The sequence below is a fragment of the Xylocopa sonorina genome, chromosome 2 (genome assembly GCF_050948175.1).
Source record: "Xylocopa sonorina isolate GNS202 chromosome 2, iyXylSono1_principal, whole genome shotgun sequence".
In the NCBI taxonomy this organism is placed as follows: Eukaryota; Metazoa; Arthropoda; class Insecta; order Hymenoptera; family Apidae; genus Xylocopa; species Xylocopa sonorina.
Genome location: NC_135194.1, coordinates 14,216,551 through 14,238,365, shown reverse-complemented (window position 1 = coordinate 14,238,365; position 21,815 = coordinate 14,216,551). Strand labels below are relative to the sequence as shown.

The following is a 21,815-nucleotide window of genomic DNA, read 5'->3' as shown; positions in this document are numbered from 1 at the left end:
CAGTCGCACCATTATCAATTACGATCCCTTAATAAGCTGGGTTTTCACGCGCGGACATTATTAGCACCGTTTCGACAGGCCGTTAATTCGCCCGCGTGCAGGTGCACGTCGATTCGATTAACCCCCTCGATCCATAACCGACAGAACTCTCGTCGTTTCGTGTCCCCGCTGTGGCCATCGAATCCGCGCGCCCCCGTCGATGACAATTATATTTCGCGCGTGGGAACCCGGCATTACTCGTCCCAAACCCAATCGACGGAACGATGAATCATTTAAAAGTTCTGCGAACGGTCTACTTCTCTCTGACGGCGCACCCTTTCTCTCGCTACGAAACGTCCGACGTGAACGATAATAAATGACCCGGCGCGATGCGCAGCGCGTTCGTTTCCACGCTCGAGGATTCATCGGCGCTACCAGAGGGGGGCTTCGATGGGATGCGAAGCGCTGTGCTTATACAGAGAGACACGGCGACGTCATCGGCGGACGGGATGACAAGTGAACGGCGACGGTTCATCAATCATCCGCGTTGATTCCACGATACATATTCAGAGAGCTACGCGGCGATCTTTCACCTTCGTCGAGCATAATTTCGCTCGTCGTTGTCGTTACGTCGTTTATGCAAATCTCATTTCTCGGAAATATCGCGCCGCCCCGCTGGCTATTTCGAGCTGTCATCGTCTTTCGACGTAATGGAGTACCAGACGCGTACCGTCCCGAATTTCCATTACAAACGTCGACACGTGAAAAGCGTTTACTCGTTACGTTGCCAGCCAAGTTTTTCTTTTGTTTCGGTTTGACGCGTTCATTATTCCCGTGGCGCACACTCGAACCGTGTATCGCTCGCATATTTCGCCGTCCCGATTAATCGAATTCGAAGCGCAACTTGGAACTAAATGCGGAAATTTCGTGTCGCGAACATTAGCTTCGTAATTAACTTCTGCCGGGCGAAACGTTACTCTATCGTTAATTACTCGGCCAGTTTACATTATGCCATTCTCACTAAGTGCATTAATTAGTAGTATTTCAATTCGAGATTGCATTTATATGATAATTGCAATTCATCAGCATTGTTCGACACCGATCTCCGTTCCCAGTCTCTACGAGGTGACGAATAAGTGGAATCTGCCGGAACTCTGCCGGAAGATCTCGATTCGCGTACACAGGAAGGGGCAGAATTTTTACAAAGATAATAGCGTCACGAGCCAGACAATGGTTCCGAAATTTTTTGAACGCGAACATCGCTCTCGTGTTTATGACGCAGAGGCCAGATCCTTCAGCAACGAAGGGGCGTTATATTGTCACAGCGAAGTGGCTGACTCCCATCGTTCCATGTTGAAAATTGCATTCATTTAACCGCGCCGCCGTCAAAGGGAGCCCGTTAAAATCTGGGCCATTCCTCGCGAGAGGCGGGAAGATGAAAGGGGTGTACGGTCGAAAGAGAGGGTGGCGACAGGGGTTGGAGGTGGGACTCGGAGAGGATAAGAATCGTCGTCGGTTATCGAGCCTCCAGAGGCCTCCATCGGCGCGTACTCGTTAATTTTTGCGATATCGTTGCACCGTGAAATTCGTCTCTCCCTTTTCACTTCTGTTTCCGTTCGATCGTTAATGGGAACGCGGGACAGATCGTCGACTGTTGTGTCCCGTCGCGGACGAAGAAAACGAACCCCTCATTGGAATCGTTCTCGTTTGGCCGAGGAGCAGAGCCAGGATGGAATTCGCCATCTCGGATTCTGGATCAACCGGATGGCATCAGTGTCGAGAAGCAACCGGGGCAGAAAAATTTACACGCGACTGGATTCGTTTCGACTAATGCAAAGACGAAGTCAATCGTGCGCCTGTCTTGGCAAACGACGCGAGAACGACGATGCCTTCTTTTTAACATGATTTAGCCATTTTCCTTTGACCCCTCAGCACCGGGTCCCGAAACGTTCCGAGTAAATTGGAGACTCAGTTAATACCTCGATGCTTCAAAGCAGACATCGCCAGCCACCCGGGTAGCTCTCGTTCGCTAACCCCTGCGTGCCGTCGCTTTAGACGGTTCGTTAGTAAATTACAAGGAAGAACGCGTTATTTAACCCTGCGTATCGATCCCCCGTCGCGGCTGACTCGCGGATAAACGGGCTCGCGGGAGCGGAATAATTGAAAAATTGAACGTAAGACGGACGCTTGGTAATGGAGGAACGGCTGGCAGGCTCGGTGGAACGCGCCTCGGACGATTACTCCTCAATAATTCACCTCCGCGGAAGTGGCGGCGATTTAATATATCTCGTTGACGTTCGATGGACGAACGAACGGGGGTGGCGCTGGAAGAAAAGTGAAGAACGGAGGAGCGTGGGAATCGAACGGTCCGCCAGTCAATTTCGACGCTTCCTCGAACGCCTCCGTGTTCTACATTTTTTACAATTAGACGTCCGAGCGGTCATTTATTATCGCACCTGTCCGGTCATCCAGTCCCTGCTGCGTCAGTCGAATGATAACAAGCACTTTCGATAGAGCAGACTCGTCGAGGCAGAGAAACAGGAAATTATAGTATTAGATCGTTCTTAGCACCGTCTAATCTTTATCAGCCAGACGAGGACGATCTCGTGTTTTAGCAAAATTCGACTGCCCTTTTCTCGTTTGCCAGACTCGCGGAGAACAGCCAGGATCCTCGTGGAAAGCTCCTTTCGCGGCGTTTAATCAGTCCAGTGGGATAAAAGTCTGACCCTGCGGACTAGACCGCACTTTGGCTGACGTTCTGGTAATCAACAGAAACGAGGCGGAGATAATAGAGGCCGATCGTAACTCTGGCTGATTAAATGTAAGATTCGGCAAGAGCTTCGAGCGCTCTCGATTTGCATGTTGATTGACAAACGCGAAGTTTTGTTGCTTCCGGTGGATTAAACGAAGCGGCGCTGACAGGTCCGGCGAAACCGTTCGACGCGGGGCTGACAGCGCTGTCCATAAAACTGACAGGGAACGCAAGAGTCACCGTAAGTCTTTACCTTCGACGTTTGATGGAAACGAGAAGACCCAGTCCCGTCCCGGTCGTTTCGCAATTCAATCAAACGCCACTTAATGAAGCAGAGATATAGAATCGTTAAAATGATTAAAAAACTTGGACGGTATATTATCGAGCTGTCTAAAATTAAGCGAATGGAGCCCAATTTAATTTTCCCGTTCCCGAAGCAGGAACTTTTAAATTAATGAAATTTTAATTACACCAGGTCGCGTTGTTTTTTCGTTCGCTCGCAATCCTCGCTGCGCGTTCGCGCGATTTTACTCGCCGTTGGTACGATCGCAACCCTCTCCGAATGCGATTGCCCTTCATTAATCAGAGTCGCTTTGATCCAGTCGATGCGCGAAGAAACAAATAGCACCGTTATCGCAGGTAGAGACGGGGCCGATAATGAAGCCCCAAAACGAGAAGCGATGGTTCTCGGGCCACGACCCGCGTTCAACCCCGACGGTTCTTCTTCGCCAGGGTCCGCGCAGATAGGCTCCACTTAACCGCTCTTATCTTTAACCAGCCCCATAACGAAATGTAAAAAAAACCGTCCATGTTTCTTTCAAAAGCGCCCTGGCTACCGTGGGTCAAGTAAATCGAGCGTAACGTATCGCCTCGGCCTTTTACGTTGCCCGTTATCTCTTCAACGTTTACCTCGCAGAGCTATCTACCATTTTTTTCGGCGACTCCAGGAAGGAAAGGGACTCGTAAAGAAGCCTCGATCGTACGAAATGAGCGGGACGCTGCTCCAAGGGGGTGACCGCCAGGCTTTAATCTTTCCGAGAGACAAGTGAGCTAGTCGATGAACTCGTCCACCCCGTCCGGACTGTACCCAGCGATCGTAACTTTCCGGCAGACTGCCGCGTTATCGCTTTATGAAATACGAGAGAGACCACTGGAACCATTAGCCAACGGTTTTTCGTCGTTTACCAGCGAGTTATCAGTGACATCGACGAATACGGATGGAACTCGAAATGGTAGACGCGCGTCGAGTCGAGGGAAAAAAATCCTTTCAAGCTTCCGTGAATGCGATTTCTTGAACAAGCGACGAGCGAAAATCTCCTCGCTCGGCGAACGCATAGAAAAGTTTCGAACGCGGGTCTTGAATATTCCATTATGGGGCGCGTAGAATTCGAAACGTTCCGCGGAGTGCTCCGTAACGGTCGGAGGAGGGCCATCGATATTTGTCGAGTATTTGAAGGGCTACTCGTCGGGAACCAGTAATGAGATATCAACGTCACGAACAGTCGGCGCTTCCTTAAAAGTTCTGCCCGTTTCGAACCGCCCTCCCCGCCCATCCTTTATATCGACGACTCGGGAGGCGAAGCTCGTGAAATTCGCAATTACATTTCAACGAATAGAGCCGCCGTGAAAGGCATCGGCGGTAATCAACGCCGACGCGGCAGTTACGCTCGATTTTTACTTCGTTTTAATTTTCCCAGAAGTTCCGCGCGATTAATCGCGCCCCTTATTTAACTCGGAAATATTGGCGAGCCCCCATTTGCATATCGTTGAAACAGCTTCTAATTTACCACCCCTAGACACTTTGTACTGTAAGAATATTGCGTTTAATGGCACAAAGGGAGCCGAGGAAAGAAGAATACGCGAGCCACCGCTTTGAACGTCTTGAAATTCTACGATTCCATTACTCAGAGGTATCTGGCGAATACCTCAGGGAAGAACGTGTACACCAAAGTGCATGACCAACAGACGAGACATAAATCAATGGCCCCCCCTAGATATGGGGTGGCTGGTATCTTGGGGTTAATTACTGTACACCACTGTGTCGTACTGTATTTACAGTTGAATATTTATGGCATCGCGTCGAGGCGCTAAACATTAATATAGCAGAGGGGAAAGGGTTTTGTACCGACACGGCAGCTCGTATCCAGCAACGATAAAACAAACGCGCCTTACTTATCGTGCAGCGATAAAAATCGATTTTTTCACGATGCGAACGCATGAAAGTTTGTTACAATAGTTACTGAAATTCAATCGTTCACTAAATGCAGAACACTGTCCCTGGTGATACCGATTTCCCTTAAGGTTGTCCCTAGCTGCTCCAATCTTCTTGGCGAGTAGCTGAAAGCACATATTTAATCAGGTGTTCTTCGATCGCACGTCTGTCGCGGGCGCGGGCTATATGAAGTAGATTACGAGCAAGAGCTTACCCGCTGAGGACAATTTTGTATCCACGAGGAACTGTTCTCGCCATAGCTCTGTCTAGCAACTGATAAAGTCGCGCTATCGGCTCGTCAGCGGATACGTGCACCAGATAAACGGTACCGCCGTTCAAGGACCTGACTTTCAATCGGAGCTCGCCCGATATTCCGGAGGGTTCGTTGATCTGATGCAGAATCGGAGGCTGAAACAGTCGAATAGTACTAGGTCAGATATTTCATCGCTTCAGAGAGTCTGTATCGTAAACGTACAAAGGGACGCACTAATTCGAAATCTTTCGCAAGCATAAAACAAAACTCGACAATTAATTAAGATTTTAAACTAAACGCGACATGGATGCTGTATTTCTGAAATTGAAGAATACTGACTACACCGTTAGTCTCTCTCTCTGTTTCTGTCTCGTTGCTCGATCGATTTTACGAACTCGATGCAATTACTTTGTACATGAACGATACGATTTCTCTCTTACAGCGCTCTTCCTGGATGGTGCAGCGGATTTCATACAACGTTGATTCGTCCTCGCTGCAGTTGGAGAATTCGGGACTTGCGAAGCGTCGACGTTCGTTCTGGGAATTGATCTCGACGCGACGGACAATCTAGAATTTGGTAGACTAGCGGATCTCGTGCGCTGCCTCGTGCGATCCTCCGTGTTCTCCAGTCGACTAAGGCGCAGACGATATCGAGTAACGGATAGGTACTGCGCGCATTCAATTAGGGGTAATCTTGTCTTTACCTGGGCGATAATTTAGCCGACCTATCGCTGGAACTATGGTAACATCGACCAGAACTTGGGAACCTCGAGGTGCCTCTGGATTTCACGGTTCCCTCGCGCGCTGAGCCATCGAACTCGGAACTTCTGCTAGCCGTGTCTCGCTTATCGAACCGAAATCAAAATGTACGTCCCTTAGAACTCGAACACTCGCAGGCTTTTCAAGAAAAATCGAGGAGTAGCATACTTTATCTTTTCGATTGCCAAAGCCCAATTCGGCGTTGATGTGCGACTGCAGATGCGTGTCGGAACAAATATTGTTGTGCGATGCCAAAATCTGCGAACGAAGCACGTACATCTCCAATGGTGGAGCTTCCGTGGGATTCTTCGTTTTCACGGATCTATTCAGTTTCAGTAAATCCAAATAAAAAAATTAATTCGAATATCGTGCAACACCTTTGGATTTAACCCTCGTACCTAACTGTGCTGGGTGTCACTGGCGTGGAGAAGTCGAAATTAGAGGAATCCTTCGGAAATAAACCACGACGAGTCGATTTTTGACTAGTGACAGGTCTGCGAGATCTAGACGATATTATTGGCGAACTGTCGATTCGATGCTGTTTTCCTAACCGATAACCCTGCCCAGGAAAATCAACGGGGCTCAGGAATACTTTGCTCCTGTGGTCCTCTACCTAACCGGAAGACATTCCAAAGTAACATTTCTTTTGGACGGCAGCGAACTTCCGGCTCGCGTGGGCTACCACGACGAACACGTTAAAACCAAAGACTTCACCTTAAATGGTACCCCTTCCGGATAGGCGTGTTGCAATTCCGATGGGAAATAGCCGTCCAGGATGTCCCTAAGGAACGATACCGTCGCTGGATCGTCGTACGATCGCAGTGGCCCGTCTTGAACTATCATTCCATTTTTGTAGAATTTTAATGACATGCAAGATGGGGTCTTTAAAACAATTATTAGAAGAACACTCCATTAATCTCGCGCGTCGCCGTTAGATTCTGTAAACGTTCGATAGCTCGCAGAATCATCATGTTTGCGCCGCGTGGGTGTCATTGCGTAATAAATTTTCCGCGCTCGTAACCCGTATCCGTCATTATTATTCGCGCGCGGATAACCGGTTTGCCCGATAAACGTTAACCGTCTGCGTTTCATTAGGATGCATTCAGGCCGGAAAATCGATAATGACAATTGACAGGACGCTGCTGGTGCATGTGTTGACAAAGTCTATCGATTATCAACGTCGTAACACTAGGAGGAAAAAAAAAAGAACAATTACGCAACGGTGTTTCATCAGAACGCGCAACCGCGAACGATGCAGAAATCTATCCAACGTGCAGTAAATCGAATGCTTGGAAATTTTCAGCGATTTTCGTATTTATAGATCGCAACTATTTCGAGCATGCTGATGACGCGAGAAACGAAGAATTCGATGGAAATTCCGCCTGGCAGTGCTCGTTATTCGCCACGAGTCGATATCAGTTTTCCCTTTAAACGGCATTTCGGAGCATCGCGTGGCAAGGATTTACTTTGAACGAAGCCCCGTTCCCCCTCTCGTTGTGCTGCACGTGAACCTCGCCTTTTCCCGCGGCCAGGTTCAGCTCCTCGATGCTGGCGATAATCCGCTCGTAACACGTCTCGATGGTGTTGCTAAAAGGCACGTCTAACTGATTATTAATTCGATCGGGCGTCGATCGATACGGAATAGTAACGTAACACTCGATTTACTTGGGAATTGTTTCAGAACACTTGGGACTGTTCGTATCGCCGACCCAGATCAGGCCGTAGTCGGACAGGAATTTCTGCAACACAGACAAGGACAAAGTAATTTTTACGGACGTGCCACGCGGCAAATGTGTATACGCTTCGAGCAACCTCCATCTCGAGTATTTTCTGCTCGAGCATCAAGCATCGCCTGTAGAGGTGCTCCGAGTGATCCGTTTGAATTCGTCGCTGTTGCTGCTCCTTCTTTCGCTGGGCCTCTTGGTTCTTGCTTTTGCTCTCCCAGTCCTTGACCTGTATCGATTCGAAAGTCGAGCGTTAGCCGGACTAAGGACTCAACGGACGAAAGGAACAGCGCGGAGGACCTTTCGTTTCAGCCGATTGATCTCCTGATCCTTCGACTTCAATTGTTCCTCGCTTCTCCTCAAGTTGGTCTGCACCTTTTGCATCTGAGACTCGACCTTGTACAATTGTTTCGTCAGCGTGGTGATTAGCTCGCTCTCTGGAACGAATCAATCCCCATGGCCGGTCAAAGTTCGGGACTGGAAATTTGTTCCGCGCTGCTGAGTCAACTTAAATGTCGCGCCAATGTCGGGGCCTCCGCTAATCGGGGCATCGAATTTCCGTCGAGCGACGATTATCGCGGTTGGTTCGTTCGAGCGTTTTAATCAACGCAGAAGGGGAAAAAAAGTTGGACGGACGCAGATAAAAAGAACGTTCGCGCGTCAAAACGATCGCATGTGGTCGTCAGATGTGCAATTAAATTATGCATACGATCTAGCTACCTTCTTGGATCACAGATTCGTCAGGCACATAAATGCTCATTGGCCTCGCACGGCAATTCCAAAATCTTCTACCGCTGCTGTACGTAGTGCTGGAATTCTAGGAGGGCGCGTGGAACGGGTCGAGAAATTAAAATTGAACACGATACGATTGAATATCGATGGGAATTGATGATTACGTGACTACCGTTCTATCGATCCTCCTCTCGACGCGATTCACGTCTTTCTGTCGATCTCTGGGCACTAAGATACTTGTGTTCTCGTACGACGCGCTTTTCACGCGGTCCGCGCACTCATCGTCGTCGACTATGTAAGTTGCGTTCGAGGAAATTCGTTTCAGCCTGTAAACGGAGTAAGGGGAATGCAAATGTATAACCTAAATACTTTAGAATTAACGTTATGTCGCGAGTGTACGTTTCCTTCGTCTACTAAAAGTCGAGGGGAGAACGGTGTCGATCTATTCTCGAGTCCTTTCGATACTGTACAACATTTTTAAAATACTTGTGGTTCGAGGGCGAAGCCGATGAGCACTTTGCGAACTTTTTCCGTGGCTGGCCGGTGTTGTTGGAATTACTCATCGTGTATATGGCGACATTTAGAACGAGTTTGTCAGCAGTCACATTGGAAATTTATAATGAATTTTTCCAAATGCCAATTCTGGACGTTGCAAACGAGGAACACGAGGGTGCAAGGAGAGATCGACCGTGAACTCCGCGGTTGGTGGTGGTCTGCGATCGACGACGCGATCGACGCGAAGTGCTTCCCGATGCAACGGCATATTTGAAATCATTTATCGCCGCGAAATTCACCTCGCTGGGTGGCCTCGCTCGAAGAATCTTAATTGACGTTAATGATTGCAATTCATGTCGCGCGGCGAATCGCGCGGCATTTGACGTTACAAGAATATTGCTGTGAAAAAGGAAAAAACGCAGCATTCCAATTTACGTAAGGTGTAACAATCAACGGGCGAATCGTCAGAAATGGTTGGAAACGGTGAAAGTGCGAGACCTTCGCGTCGAGCGTGCTTCGATCCATTTCAAGTGGACTAACGACTGACTCACCTACCTGTCTAAAGGAAAACGCATTACCATAACCTTATCCTAGATCACCCGTGAATTAATTAAGAATCACTAAGGTCCCTAAACCAAACCGTTACCATTTGTTTTCACTAGAACCGCCTCGCGTTGCATCATCAAATTTCCAGCACTATTACAAAACTCAACTTTAAACATACAACCCAATTTCATTCTCAGCAATCTTATCTACAAGTTAAACAAACTTCTTTCCAAATACTCATCCCTTTACACCAGCTGTTTGCTCAAAGCAGATAACAAGCCCGCGTCCGCTAGCCGATATCGAAACTATTCGAATTGAAGCAACCTGACCGATCCCCGTATGAAAGGTGTAACAACCTGTCACGTCGAACGACGTAACGACCCCTTATTCCTGACCTTGTAGCCGAAGGTAGCCCTGTTATCCACGTAGAAAAATCAATGAAAAGCGTTTACGCGATTCGATTCGAAGCGGGCAGCGTGGGAAGCGCGACGATAGGCGGCGGGTGACGAAGCGGCGCCTTCGAATCGATCGGCGCGCGGGACTGTTCGCGCGGCAGTGTCACGTGACCGCTGCACTGTGACGCGCGGCGGAACAACGAGGAATCGCTCCGTTCTGGTGGACTCCGTGTTGGTCTCGTGGACTCGTGTGTTTCGCGTGTCGCGTTCGAATGACAGCCAGGTAGCCGTGTTCGCGACTTCCTCTGCCATCGAACACACCACGATGGACGCGTGAGATCGGTGGAGACGCGTGGTTGTGCGAGAAAATGTGAACCGGAAGGAGCGACGAGGCGGTGCTTCGAACGACTGTTCGCCGGAAGCAAACACAGGACCAAGGGTAAGCGAGTGTCGCGATCGATCGTTTCCTCTCGCCTGTGTCCTGGCTTCGACGTCGAAGGCCATGGCCACGTGGTGCATCCGCGACGAGAGGTACGTTTCGAGGCGAACATAACCTCAAAGTCGCGAGCGGAGCGTCGTCGTGGCGAGGTTAGGATGGCGAGAGACGCGTCGTTTCCGCGGAACTCGGGTCTATATCTGGCGATTAGCCGGACGGAATCATGTTCGTACGATGATCAGAGATACATTTCGAGTGACGTAACCCGCGATGGTCTCGTAACGGTCTAATTACGTGGCGTCGGTTTGGTTAGTCTCGATTATAACCCCGGTACGTATGTGCGCGTTACGATATTCTCGACTGTAATCGGTATTTCGAGGAGCCGCCCTTGTATACGTTAATTACGAGCACGAGAGCAGAGGAACGTAGATCGTCGGTTTATAATTAGTCTTGGAGTTGTTACAGCCTTACGCAACCTGCAGGTATATACTCGTCTCCTAATCCTTTCTCTTGCTTTGTGGCACCCAGTGCCGCTTGTTTCCGTTCCAGGTGCAGGATAATTCTGTTCGAGATTAGCTGGACGATTAAGAGAGAAGCCTGGGTGCGTACCCTTCAGCGTGGTAAAAAAGTAGAAGAAGAGACGACTCGTTTGGCGTCACGCGTGGCTGAAAGAGGTACAGACACGCTGCGAACTGTGAACTTTGTAATTAGAATACAGTTTACAAAGTAACGTCATACTCGCAATCGCGTGTGTCATAAAACTCTAGCCTTATGCGCTTGTGGGGATAGTGGAGGTTGTTAGCGAGCAATCACGAGAGCGCGACATTTTTTCAGTCGCTGTTGTATAGGTCAATAGAAGCTTAACGTACTCGCAGAACGTATCTATTTAGCGAGGATTTCAGGCGAAGAAGAGTCGATGGACGCACGTGGTTTTCTGGGATTCGATGACTCGAGGGCTGCCGATAATGTACCGAGGACTGGTCACATGTTTAACTTCATGCCAGCCGGCACAAGAATTTCCATAGAGCGAATCGCTTGACCCGTTCCGCTTGTACAGCTTGATAGGGTCAACTGCGATATAATTAAGCTTAATGCAACCGAGAACAAAATTCTGAGGACGCGCATTTCTTCCGTTCCCTCTGACCATCTTCAACTCACTCTCGAGGCGGACAGGATTCCGCCGATCGGGAAATAATTCCATTTTGTCCGCGTCGTCGACGAGTTTTTATCGTAGCTTCTTTTGTCGCGGTAACTATGAGCAACTTTGCGGTGAGGTCAATGCTGAGATCAATATTGTAATGCACAGTAGTGCATCAATCATCCTTCGTGTCGTACAGCGTACAAGAATAAATCATACCTCCATCACCGACGAACTGCACACGATACACTTTCCACTCACCTGATGAAACATAGATATAATAAAATGAAACTGGCGCACGAGTGACACCTGTTGTACTCAATCGTTTGTTGGTTCCAGACAGAAAGGAACCGAGTACGAGACACTCCACGCAGTTGCCTAATCGATTAGGGAAAATAGACGTCCTCGCGAGTTCATAGAAACGCTTGTGGACATTAAAATGTACTCTGATTAGTACAAATCAATTAACTACCTCGTCGTGAATACTCAATAATTCATCAGGAAGGCAGTTTTGAAACGAAGGAGTCATGAAATGTTTGCGATCGAAATCGATCGTTCTCGAATTGCTAGCAAGACACTCAGTTTTCACGTGTTGCCACGACACGGACGTAATTTCAAATTCAAATCGTTCCGATTGAAAAGTGCAACGTGGGTTTGTCTTATGAAACTAGAAACTCGGAATACCAAGTATCGATCGAGGAATTCTTTCGTCTTGGCAACAAGGAAGGCGTGGACGCGATTCCACGCCGAGGAATACAATTCCATCCCTGTCTCTCTGTTAATTTCGCGAACTCTAAAGCTCCTCGTTCTTTTCAAACTTCCTTAAGGGAATAAAGGACATCGAAAGGTTCTCCAATGCGCCATCGCGCGCTCCTGCGAGTAAATCGCAATAACCAGCATCGAAACGAATTAATCGCGTGATGCGTGCGTGACCGGCAGAAAATTTCAAGAACACGCACGTGACTCATCACCGAAGGTCCCTCTTCGGTCGGTATTTCGCAATTAAAAGTAACAAGTACCTATATCGAACTGTATCGTTTCGTTCACTTTCAAACATTGTTTAGCATTCATTACTAACAGCGATAGCAGCCGTTGTCCGTCCAAACCACAATTATGCCAATTATCATAAGTAACATGTAATCGATGGGTTATTTTGAGATAAATAAATTTAAAAATTTTGTATAGTCGTGTAGTACAAGAGCTTTGGTAAAATGTGCTCTTACGATTCGCTCATCAGACTAACCCTTGCACGAGGGTTCACTGATATTTCTCCAACTTCATTTCAATTACCCTGTCCAGAACGTTTAAGAGCATCGCTATGGATTTCAATCAAGCTCCCAAGCGATTCACTCTTTTACTGAGAACGATCGTCAAGACTTCTGTACATCACCGCAATAGTAGTTCTCAAACATAAAGTTTATGAAAACAGTCACAAGCCTAGTGCAGAGTAAATGCAGGAAAAATGTTACGTTTAAACTATGTTTCGCAATGTATGGAGCCTCGTAACATCGATAGTTCCTTAACGTACCACCACGAGATGACGATGTCACGTTTCCTCGTTCGCAATTCATCGTACGGTGGTATCCAGCGCGCAATGGAGTACAAGAAAAAGATCGTCGCTCCGAAAGTAACATCGTTTTCGAAGCTGCACGTGTTTTGCAATGCGTAGTGGCTGCGAACGAGTCGCCACGGCGTGACAAGGTGGTATCGTAGAGGAACGAGCACCGTCATCGTCGCGTTTCCTCGTCCGCGGCATGCTCGCGATCCTCGTGAACTTCCTACTCGGCAGACGGACGATTGAAATGCGACGGTGGTGGGGTCTGGAAGATAGTCAATGTCTCGTGGTCCGGTCGCCTTCCAGTGTCGGCCGTTCTCCTCGTCTGGGACGATGTTTCATTTCCCATCGACGCCAGTCATCGAGCACTGATCGGACGCACGCACCCACCGCTCGAGGCCCCCTTCCATTTCGTCGAGACGCGCCTCTTCGAGCCGGCCAAAGTTTTGCTGTCTAGTGACTCTAGCCTCTTCGGATAATCTGCTATCAGAGAAGACCTTGACATTTTGAATAATTGGGCGGTAGTTGTGAGAGCGTGACCCCTGTGAATTACTCCGTTCGAAGGGAACGAGCGGTCGCTTCGTATTTTTGGTCCTCTGTCCTGCGGGATCATCGATCTTGGTAATATCGGTGGAAAGAAGGACACGAAGGGCGCGCAGGTGTGCTCGAAACGTCGAACTCGTTATTTCCACGGAGCTTTATTCGCGATTCGTCGTTACGAGTAATGTAAACACTGTTCGGTGCGATTGGAGTTTGATCACACTGAGAAAGGCTCTAACAGGCCACGTGCTTCGTCGCTGTAAGTAATTCAAGTTTTATTTATGGTGATTGAACCATATCTGTTTACTTTATCTGCACTGGTTTCGTACTCCATGACGCTGCTAATTATCCGTAAAGCTGAAACTTTTACGGATTACCAAAGCGTACGTTTCAACGCTCTCGACCTCTCTTTATATGCCTAACGAAGTATATTTGATTTAATTTGCGCAAGCGTTTCATAGCTCTATTTTTTGACCAATCATATGTAGAGTCATCCACGTGCACGGCTTTCACCGACGAATATCCGTGAAAATCGCTAGCGTTGAAAGTTCCTCGCGTATCGTCGAGAACGACTGCGCGGATAATGTTATTTTGTTAACGTCGATTAAAGTCACGTTGTTGCAACAGGATGATAAGAGCGAACCAGTGCAAAAATTTTTTGCTGACACACGTACCAGAACACTATCGCGTATACATTATTCGGAGAAGTTGGTCGATTCCTAGACGTAGTAAACAAATATTATTGGAGCATGTAAAGAAGAAACTAATGACTAATAGTAGTGTTTGTTACATTCTTACGTCTACGACAGATAACGACTTTTAATTATTCTCGATATCATTACGTTTGATGTCAGAAAATAAAAGTTACCTCGAAAGATTCGTTCGTCGAAAGATAAACTCGTCGCGAACCCTTTGATATCTTTGGTGGACAATGCGCAGCGAATTTAAATGCAAATGGAGCAGCATAAAAAATGCGAAAGAGGAATTCAAAGAGAAGCATCGATCGTCTGGTGTTTGCGAACTCGCAATCAGACGCGGTGCCCACGCGATATCAAACGCGATCGATCTACGCTTAATTACAAGATTATACCCGATCGATTCGACAACCTGTATACACCACGGATTTCCCGACGACGAGGCGCGTGCAAATGTAACGCGTTACGTGGAACCTAATGCCAATCGCGTTCAATTATATAATGCGAAGGCAAAACGTGGAGAAGTGAAGTCAGACAGCTGACAATCGCACCTTTTGAACACGTGCCGCACTATGCCTTCCCTTGAAACGTGGGGGAAGGCGCCACGGAAAATCGCCGCGATTCCGCTGAGCGTATTTCCGGCGTGGAATTCGCGTCGCGAGCTGTGTTTGCGATGCTCCTCGTGACTTGCGGTTTCAAAGAGGAAATCTGTCACGAGTGGTCTCGAGGAATGAATCACTGGCGACGAAAGGTTGACCAAGCAGAAATTAGGAGCAACTATCACATGCGTATATAAAAATCGGCGTTCAGCCATGAGTCCTTATCGCATTTAAGCATTTCTCGTGGACTTGTACACTGCAGATTTCTCAAAGAAATCTTTTGTTCGTCTAGAATAGGTCTATTAATAGCAAAAAGTAACATTAGATCGTAATTATCATCATTGTTTTCCATTATTCCGATCTTGACCGTGTTCGCTTCGTCCACGAGCGAGTTAAACGCGGAAATCTGCGCTATTGTTTTATAATTACGTACTTGAGGAAATGAAATGCAATTTAAAGTGAAAAAAAACCGCTGCGAAATCGTTTCCTCGAATGAGCGTAAGGTCGCCTCGTTGTTCGATCGATCGCTTAATTGTCTTTTCACGCGATTCATGCCACGACCTTTAGCAGGCACGGTGGATCCCGAGGCATGCTCCTCGGATGCCATGTATATGAGTTTCGTGTTGGAATTTCATCATCGCGGTATCGCGGGCACGCTATTAAATTCTGAACGCTTCACCTTCATCGATCGCGGTTTTTCTAGTAAAAACGAATGACTCAAATGGGTCAGCGAAACTGGCAGTCACGCAAGCGAAAAACAGTTTCATTAATTAATTTTTTTATCGTCCGGATGCCTCTTTTGTAATTTCGATATGGCCTCGCGGTCGCCTTCAATCGCGTTTATTTGTTGTTGCGTGCGAAACGATAGACACTGTGATTAAAGAACGCGAGCAGAGTGAATATCAGTTGTTGTCGAGCGCGTCGAAACGGCAGACACGAAGAGTTAATTGGTCCTGGTAACTCATTACGAGTCGCGTTCGCGTGGTTACGGTTAAATTACACGTGTACGCGTAATTGCTGCGTGAACGAGGCAAAAGTATCGACAGGAAGTTACATAAAAATGCTTCGAGAGTCCGTACCCCGTTCCGTTTCACGTAATCGCAACGGTGACCCGTCGCGAACTGCGAACGTGTGTCTTAATTCTTGATTACGAACGATACGAGTCCATGATTGCACGGTTTCGCAGTGAATCGATTACGTATGGTAACTGGTCCAGCCGACAAGTTGTCTGCGACGCGGTGATAATACGGATAGAGCAGACCTAATAGCTAAATTGTCGACGTAATTTACTCTCTGCTTAATGACGCCTATTAATTTCTATTAGTGCTCCAATGATTTACGATTGCATAGCATTTTGTAACGACCGTCCGGACGACGATACGTTACAACTTGATCGGGATCTCGTTAAATGATACTAATCTACGATCGATCTTGCGAATAATTTTTATTAATCACTCTACGTTCTCATTTTTTTTCATGTCAGGTGATCCAGACGAAAGGGAAGAGTCTTCTTTTCACTCGAACAGCGATCAGCTACGGTGGAAACATGGAAAACTCTCAGAGGTAAAGAAACTGAATTCGTGTCCTGTCGTGGTCCATGAGAAATCTCTAAACGGTTTCGCGATTTTGCCAGTCATTTAATCGAATCCCGTCGTAAACGTCGTTTGACTGACACTTTTCTCCCCTCCACCCTCGTGTGTTTCGTTCCGCCCAACAAAAATCGACCCTCCTTGGTTTCTATATAAAAATATCAATTGTATCTATTACGCAGATACGAAGAGCATACCATATATAAGACGCGATCACCCTGCGGCCTGCGAAAACTGAGAGGTAAACAACACTTCAAACTTACGAATCGTAACGAAAAAGAAAGTGGCGGTCTTGTGAGATACAGTAGGAGCGTAGAGTGAACGGAAATCGAGCCGTTAGCCGCGACGAAGGGGAGCGTTTCCGCTTTCATCGGTCACAGAGTACGTTCGCGTTTCCAGACATGGTACCGGCGCGGGTGGTCCTCTACATGCTGTCGTTTTCGGGGTTCACGGTCTCGTTCATGATGAGGAACGACATAAACATCGCCATGGTGGCGATGGTGAAACCACCGTCCACGACATCGGACACCAATGCCGCGGTCACGTCCCAACATTGTTACGCAACGCAAAACGTGACGCTCGCCAACAACAACACGTCGTTCAAACCTGAGGTAAGCCCCTCGCGGATGGAACGGAAGCTCGCAGGCTGCGCGAAGTCTCGCGCGGCCCAGGCAAACTTCCTGGCGAACCGCGAAGTCGACTAGGCGAGGTAGCAGTCGCTAAGTTCGATTACGAACGAACAATGTTTCAAGGTTTCCTGTCAAAGAGAGTCCAAAGTTTCCGACTCTGAATATCATCAAACCGTGGATTCGTTGTTCCGATTCACCAAGATCATTGGTCCTATTTATCGCGTAATTAATTTGAAATTGCGGGTCGCTTCGATTACGATCGAACGTAACCAGACATTAAGGAACCTCGCGCACGCAACGAAATCTATGATTTGCTGCGACAGGAGTTTACCAAACACATCGAAGCTCTTGTGCAATCGTTAGATTTATCTGACAGGAATCACGGTCGTAGAATTTCCACGAATGTCGTTTCCGGAAAACGTGGTCTAGAACGAACGTTGTTTGTTTCCTCGTAGGATCAAGGGGAGTTCGATTGGAGCCCGACCATACAGTCCGCCATCAGTAGCTCGTTCTACTGGTGCTATATACTCTCGCAAGTGGTGGGTGGCGTGCTGACGCAGTACTTTGGCACCAAGACTGTTTTCGGTGGTTCACAATTGATCACGGCCATCTGCAGCCTGTTAATGCCCTCCGCGGCTGGAATCCACTACGGAGTCATGATCGCTCTGCGCAGTATACAGGGTATCGCGAGTGTAAGTATCTTCCTTGTAACCAAATCGAACGGGGCGAACGTTCGTCCGTGAGATCGATGATCCTAATTGTACGCGTTGCGCTTGTTCAGGGGCTCACTTGGCCTGCGATGTACGCCATAGTCGGACACTGGATTCCGCCAGTGGAGAGGTCGCGTTTCATGTCTTCCTTCCAAGGTGAGTGTCGTCGAACCCTAGTCTGTCCGACATGCATGACACCAGGATCGCGCGAGAATAGAAATTTCTCCTCCAATTTTTTTTTTTGCTTCGAACGATGTGGACAGCGTTAAGTCGCGACGCATGAAATGTCTGCCTGCTGATCGGATTTATGTCTCGCTTGGGTGTACTCGAAACACCGCCTACGCATCTCGAAGCAACGACACTTGATGCGTCGCGCACTTAATAATTACTAATGTGGTCTAACGCTTCTTTCAGAACACGAGAAACGGAAGTTCGAATGAGAAGCACATATTGCCTTGTTGAAAAAGAATGAAAAAGATTGAAAGCGTTGGTTCTCTTTTTTTTTATCTCGGTCAAAATTCACGGTAACCGGGATCAAATGGATACGCAATACGTACGCGTGATGCGTGTCTCTAGTCGATTTTCGATCGAGAACCGAACGGTCATTTTCATTTTCTTCTCTGATTACTTTTTTAAGCTCCACGTGTGTGGCTTGCATTCGCCGGACCGAGGGGTATACTCAACAGCGACCGCTCAACAGCATGAGAAAGGCCGAGTATACTTCCAGCTGGTAGAATCAGCCGGGCTCGACGGCGACACGTTTTGTAATACACGCCTAACATTTTTCATCGTTATCTATTTCTATTCTACGCCAGCTCTGTGCCGTGACGGGGTAATCTCGTGTATACACGGCTCTTTGTCCACGACCCCGAACGATATACGATAAGACGATCATCCTTCTCACTCAAACTTTTCCGGAGTACGATCGATCCCAATTTTTTTTTACGTACGACCGCGATCGAAACGCATGCTCCGTTTTCTTGTATCTTCTCCGTTTCCGGTCGAACAGCGTCGCCTTGTGGACTTGCCTTGGCGCCTGTTAATTATCGCGAGTCTCACTGCTGTCGTCATGGATACTCGAGAGAACATCCGTGCTCAGCTTTCATCGACGTATCTATACGACGCAGCAGTGTCGCGATTAATTAGTCGAAGTCAGATTGCGGATGGATAAAAAGAGGTGACTCGCTTCTTCTCGAATCCTGCGGGCAGAGATGACATTTTACGTAACGCAAACTAACGATGGAATCGACGCCCCAAGGCGAGATTACGCGACGCTTCCTCCGCTCGCAGGATTCCGTGCGGACCTCTTCGATCGCCTTAGACATCCGGTGAGAAGTATGTCGTTGATTGGTATTTTCGTGCGATAGGAGTTTCATTTCCCCCCCACTGTAGCCAACGTCGTCACGCCCGCCTCATCACTCATCCCGTCGTACTAAGTCTCTACTTGAATCGCTTTGCAGGGTGAAATAAAACCACCACCGCTGAAGAGCGATCGTCGCCCACGCATGAATCGTACGCGAGCCAAGGCGAAGCCATTCGAGAAGCATCATGTTTCAGCTTCGTTCCGGGTCGTGGGGTGAGCTACTCCTAACGTCTAGATTATCTATATTCAGGGTTCAGCTTCGGCATCGGGATAACCTATCCACTCTGCGGGTTCATCATCGCTCACTTCGGATGGAGAGCGGTCTTCTACACGACCGGCAGCATCGGCATCTTCTGGTGCATTTTCTGGTACTTCTTCGCCTTCGACACCCCGGCGGCGCATCCGAGGATATCCCAGCAGGAGTTGCGATACATTCAGGGTAGCGTTGGGAATCAGGTTCATGGAACGAAGGAGGTAACTATACATGGCTATCGAAGACGCGATGCTATCGCGCAAGTGTCAGAGTTTATCGAATTTCCTTCTTCTCCTCCTTCGTTGTTTTAAAGGGTATGCCAGTTCCTTGGCGGTCTATTCTTACGTCCTGGCCAGCATGGTCGATTGGAATCACCACGTTCGGAAGGATATGGGTGCACTACATCTTCATTATCTCTGGACCAATGTACATGAAAACAGTACTAGGATTCAGCATTCAAGCGGTACGCAATACGAAACGTTCCCTACTCTCTTCCCTTCGAGTACTCTTATTTTCACTATGATTTCTATTGTCGTTTTTCAGAATGGAGTGCTGTCCGGTTTACCATTCATCTGCAGCTATTTTAGCTCGGTTGCCTTCTGCTATATAGCCGACGTTCTCGTCACGCGACAGATCATGTCGTTGACGAACGTCCGTAAAGTGTTCACCGCCTCCTGTACGTATTTCTTTAAACGCCTCGCGACTTCAGGCATTCTTGCATAACATTTGTAATTCTTTTCGATTCGTAGCACAAGTAGTTCCTGGAATACTGTTAGTGTTGATCGGCTATCTGGGCTGCGACATCGTCCTCGTCTTAATCGTGTGGTTCATAGCCGTTACCCTCATCACAGCTGCCTACGCAGGAGCGATGGCGAGCATCGTCGACATCGCGCCAAATTTCGCTGGTGAGCATCCATACGGGACGCTGTTCCCGCGAGTGACACTGTGTCTCGTAATGCTTTCTAATTTCACTTGTCGCCTGTCCAGGTCCGATATTGGCGTTTGCACAGACAATTCACATGTCCGCCAGTTTTCTGTCCCCGGTCGTGGCCGGCCTCCTCACTCAGAAAAGCGTAAGTAGAAATTCAATTCCGCTCGACACGCGTGGATGGTATTTCGATTTTTCACACGCTCCAGTGTCTTCACGATCCCCTTCTAATTATCCGCGACACCCTCCGTTCACAATGCCTCACTTTTCCGCCTCTACGACGCCTCCACCACGTGGATCGAAACTACCAGACGTTCGCGACGTATTAACGCGACTTACAATCTTCTCGCGTGGAAGTAATACGAATGAACAAATTCATTTCGCAGCAAGCACTCGACGCGTGGAGGCAAGTGTTTGGGGTGACCGCGTGCGTCGCGTGCGGCACCTACATTGTCTTTCAGATATTCGGTACGGGTGACATCCAACCGTGGAACTACCCCGACCAAAAGTATCCGCAGTCGGTCCAAGAGGATTCGCAGCCTTTAAACGAATCCCCTCGAAAGAACGGGAAAATGCTCAGAACCGGCTCGAACACACCCGAGGAAGCGTAACACGATCGAACGCGGTTGCTGAACGAAGGAGAAACAAGCACTGACGCGTTTCATACAAAGCGCGATGCTTCCTGTCTGAAATAGTTACGAACACTTCTCCCAGCGCCACGAGAATCGAGATAACGCACTAAAAATCGTATATATTATATGAATATATATATATAAATGTCTATTTTTTTCTTAATATCTGTGGATCCATGTAAATTCTATGTAAATAGAGAGATTGTAGGATTGGTCCCGTGACGCGAGGGAGAAGCGATCTATAGCATTCAGGGTAATCCATGTCGCATCGTTTCGAGGAATATTTTTTACGAGGACAAGTCGAGTATCGCGCAAACGCTTCGGTTCGCTCCTTTTTTCAGCTGTTCCTCTTTTCTTATTCTGTTTTGCTTCTCACAGAAAACGTGAAGGCACAAACGCGACGTTGATCGACCGTAGCTTGGTTTCACGGTCCTGAACGATCGTTTATTCTCATCTTCTCTGTGATCGTAAACGTTACTTTCGTCTTTTATTTATCGAAAGCAATGTATCTCGTAGAAGCGTCGAAGCAACAGTTTTCAAGCGAGCAGATCGATCGTTTTTGCGTTAATGCACGCGCCACACGGAAGTCGGATCGATGAATTCGATCTTCCATCAAATTCTCGAATATGGTGCTGGAAATTTTATTTGAGAAAGAGCCAGTTTTGCCTTCGAGTGGCCGAATTGTAAGATCGCTGAAACGTGTTTGAAAACCGTTGCTCTTTACATTCTCTTATTCGCTTGATTACTTCTCCGTATAAGTTAGAACTTGACGACGACTTAACCGTGTAATGAACGCTGCGTTCCAAGCTCTTCGCTCGAAGCATCGTTCTGCCGTAATTAAGAGATCATGGTGATACGTTGCCTCTCCCTACGACATTGCCGGTGATATTTTACTAACCTA

General features: G+C 47.9%; 2 protein-coding genes across 4 annotated transcripts; one reads left to right on the top strand and one right to left on the bottom strand.

Moving 5' to 3' along the window:
* Positions 1 to 4,933: 4,933 nt before the first annotated feature.
* Positions 4,934 to 8,948, bottom strand: LOC143432873 (uncharacterized). Of its 3 annotated transcripts, XM_076909828.1 has the most exons (14): positions 8,937 to 8,948; positions 8,584 to 8,737; positions 8,400 to 8,496; positions 7,980 to 8,116; positions 7,768 to 7,908; positions 7,621 to 7,694; positions 7,422 to 7,542; positions 6,670 to 6,837; positions 6,354 to 6,568; positions 6,124 to 6,277; positions 5,901 to 6,040; positions 5,637 to 5,829; positions 5,158 to 5,351; positions 4,934 to 5,068 (listed from the first exon to the last, which is right to left on the bottom strand). In XM_076909828.1, the coding sequence occupies exons 3-14, from the start codon at positions 8,437 to 8,439 to the stop codon at positions 4,978 to 4,980; spliced, it is 1,668 nt and encodes a 555-aa protein (XP_076765943.1). In that variant the 5' UTR covers positions 8,440 to 8,496; positions 8,584 to 8,737; positions 8,937 to 8,948; the 3' UTR covers positions 4,934 to 4,977. The 3 variants fall into 3 exon arrangements, with proteins under 3 accessions (XP_076765943.1, XP_076765941.1, XP_076765942.1); XM_076909826.1 differs by lacking the exon at positions 8,937 to 8,948 and having other exon boundaries at positions 8,576 to 8,664; XM_076909827.1 differs by lacking the exon at positions 8,937 to 8,948 and having other exon boundaries at positions 5,008 to 5,053; positions 5,144 to 5,351; positions 8,584 to 8,687.
* A 1,265-nt stretch (positions 8,949 to 10,213) lies between these two features.
* On the top strand, positions 10,214 to 21,469 carry LOC143433296 (sialin). The gene is made up of 12 exons (XM_076910593.1): positions 10,214 to 10,286; positions 16,294 to 16,373; positions 16,582 to 16,640; positions 16,799 to 17,010; positions 17,484 to 17,720; positions 17,810 to 17,894; positions 19,352 to 19,575; positions 19,668 to 19,817; positions 19,898 to 20,030; positions 20,104 to 20,259; positions 20,342 to 20,427; positions 20,669 to 21,469. The coding sequence occupies exons 2-12, from the start codon at positions 16,357 to 16,359 to the stop codon at positions 20,891 to 20,893; spliced, it is 1,584 nt and encodes a 527-aa protein (XP_076766708.1). The 5' UTR covers positions 10,214 to 10,286; positions 16,294 to 16,356; the 3' UTR covers positions 20,894 to 21,469.
* The last annotated feature ends 346 nt before the right edge of the window (positions 21,470 to 21,815 follow it).

Bases quoted from the DNA above. Each gene is read 5' to 3' on its own strand.
- LOC143432873 (XM_076909828.1), bottom strand. From the start codon at position 8,439: ATGAGCATTTATGTGCCTGACGAATCTGTGATCCAAGAAG. The intron at 6,569-6,669 runs GTGAAGTCTTTG...TCTTCCGGTTAG, and splicing joins CGGAAGGGGTACCATTTAAG to GTAGAGGACCACAGGAGCAA. The intron at 5,069-5,157 runs GTAAGCTCTTGC...ATGTGCTTTCAG, and splicing joins TACAAAATTGTCCTCAGCGG to CTACTCGCCAAGAAGATTGG.
- LOC143433296 (XM_076910593.1), top strand. The intron at 16,641-16,798 runs GTAAACAACACT...TCGCGTTTCCAG, and splicing joins CGGCCTGCGAAAACTGAGAG to ACATGGTACCGGCGCGGGTG. The intron at 17,011-17,483 runs GTAAGCCCCTCG...GTTTCCTCGTAG, and splicing joins ACACGTCGTTCAAACCTGAG to GATCAAGGGGAGTTCGATTG.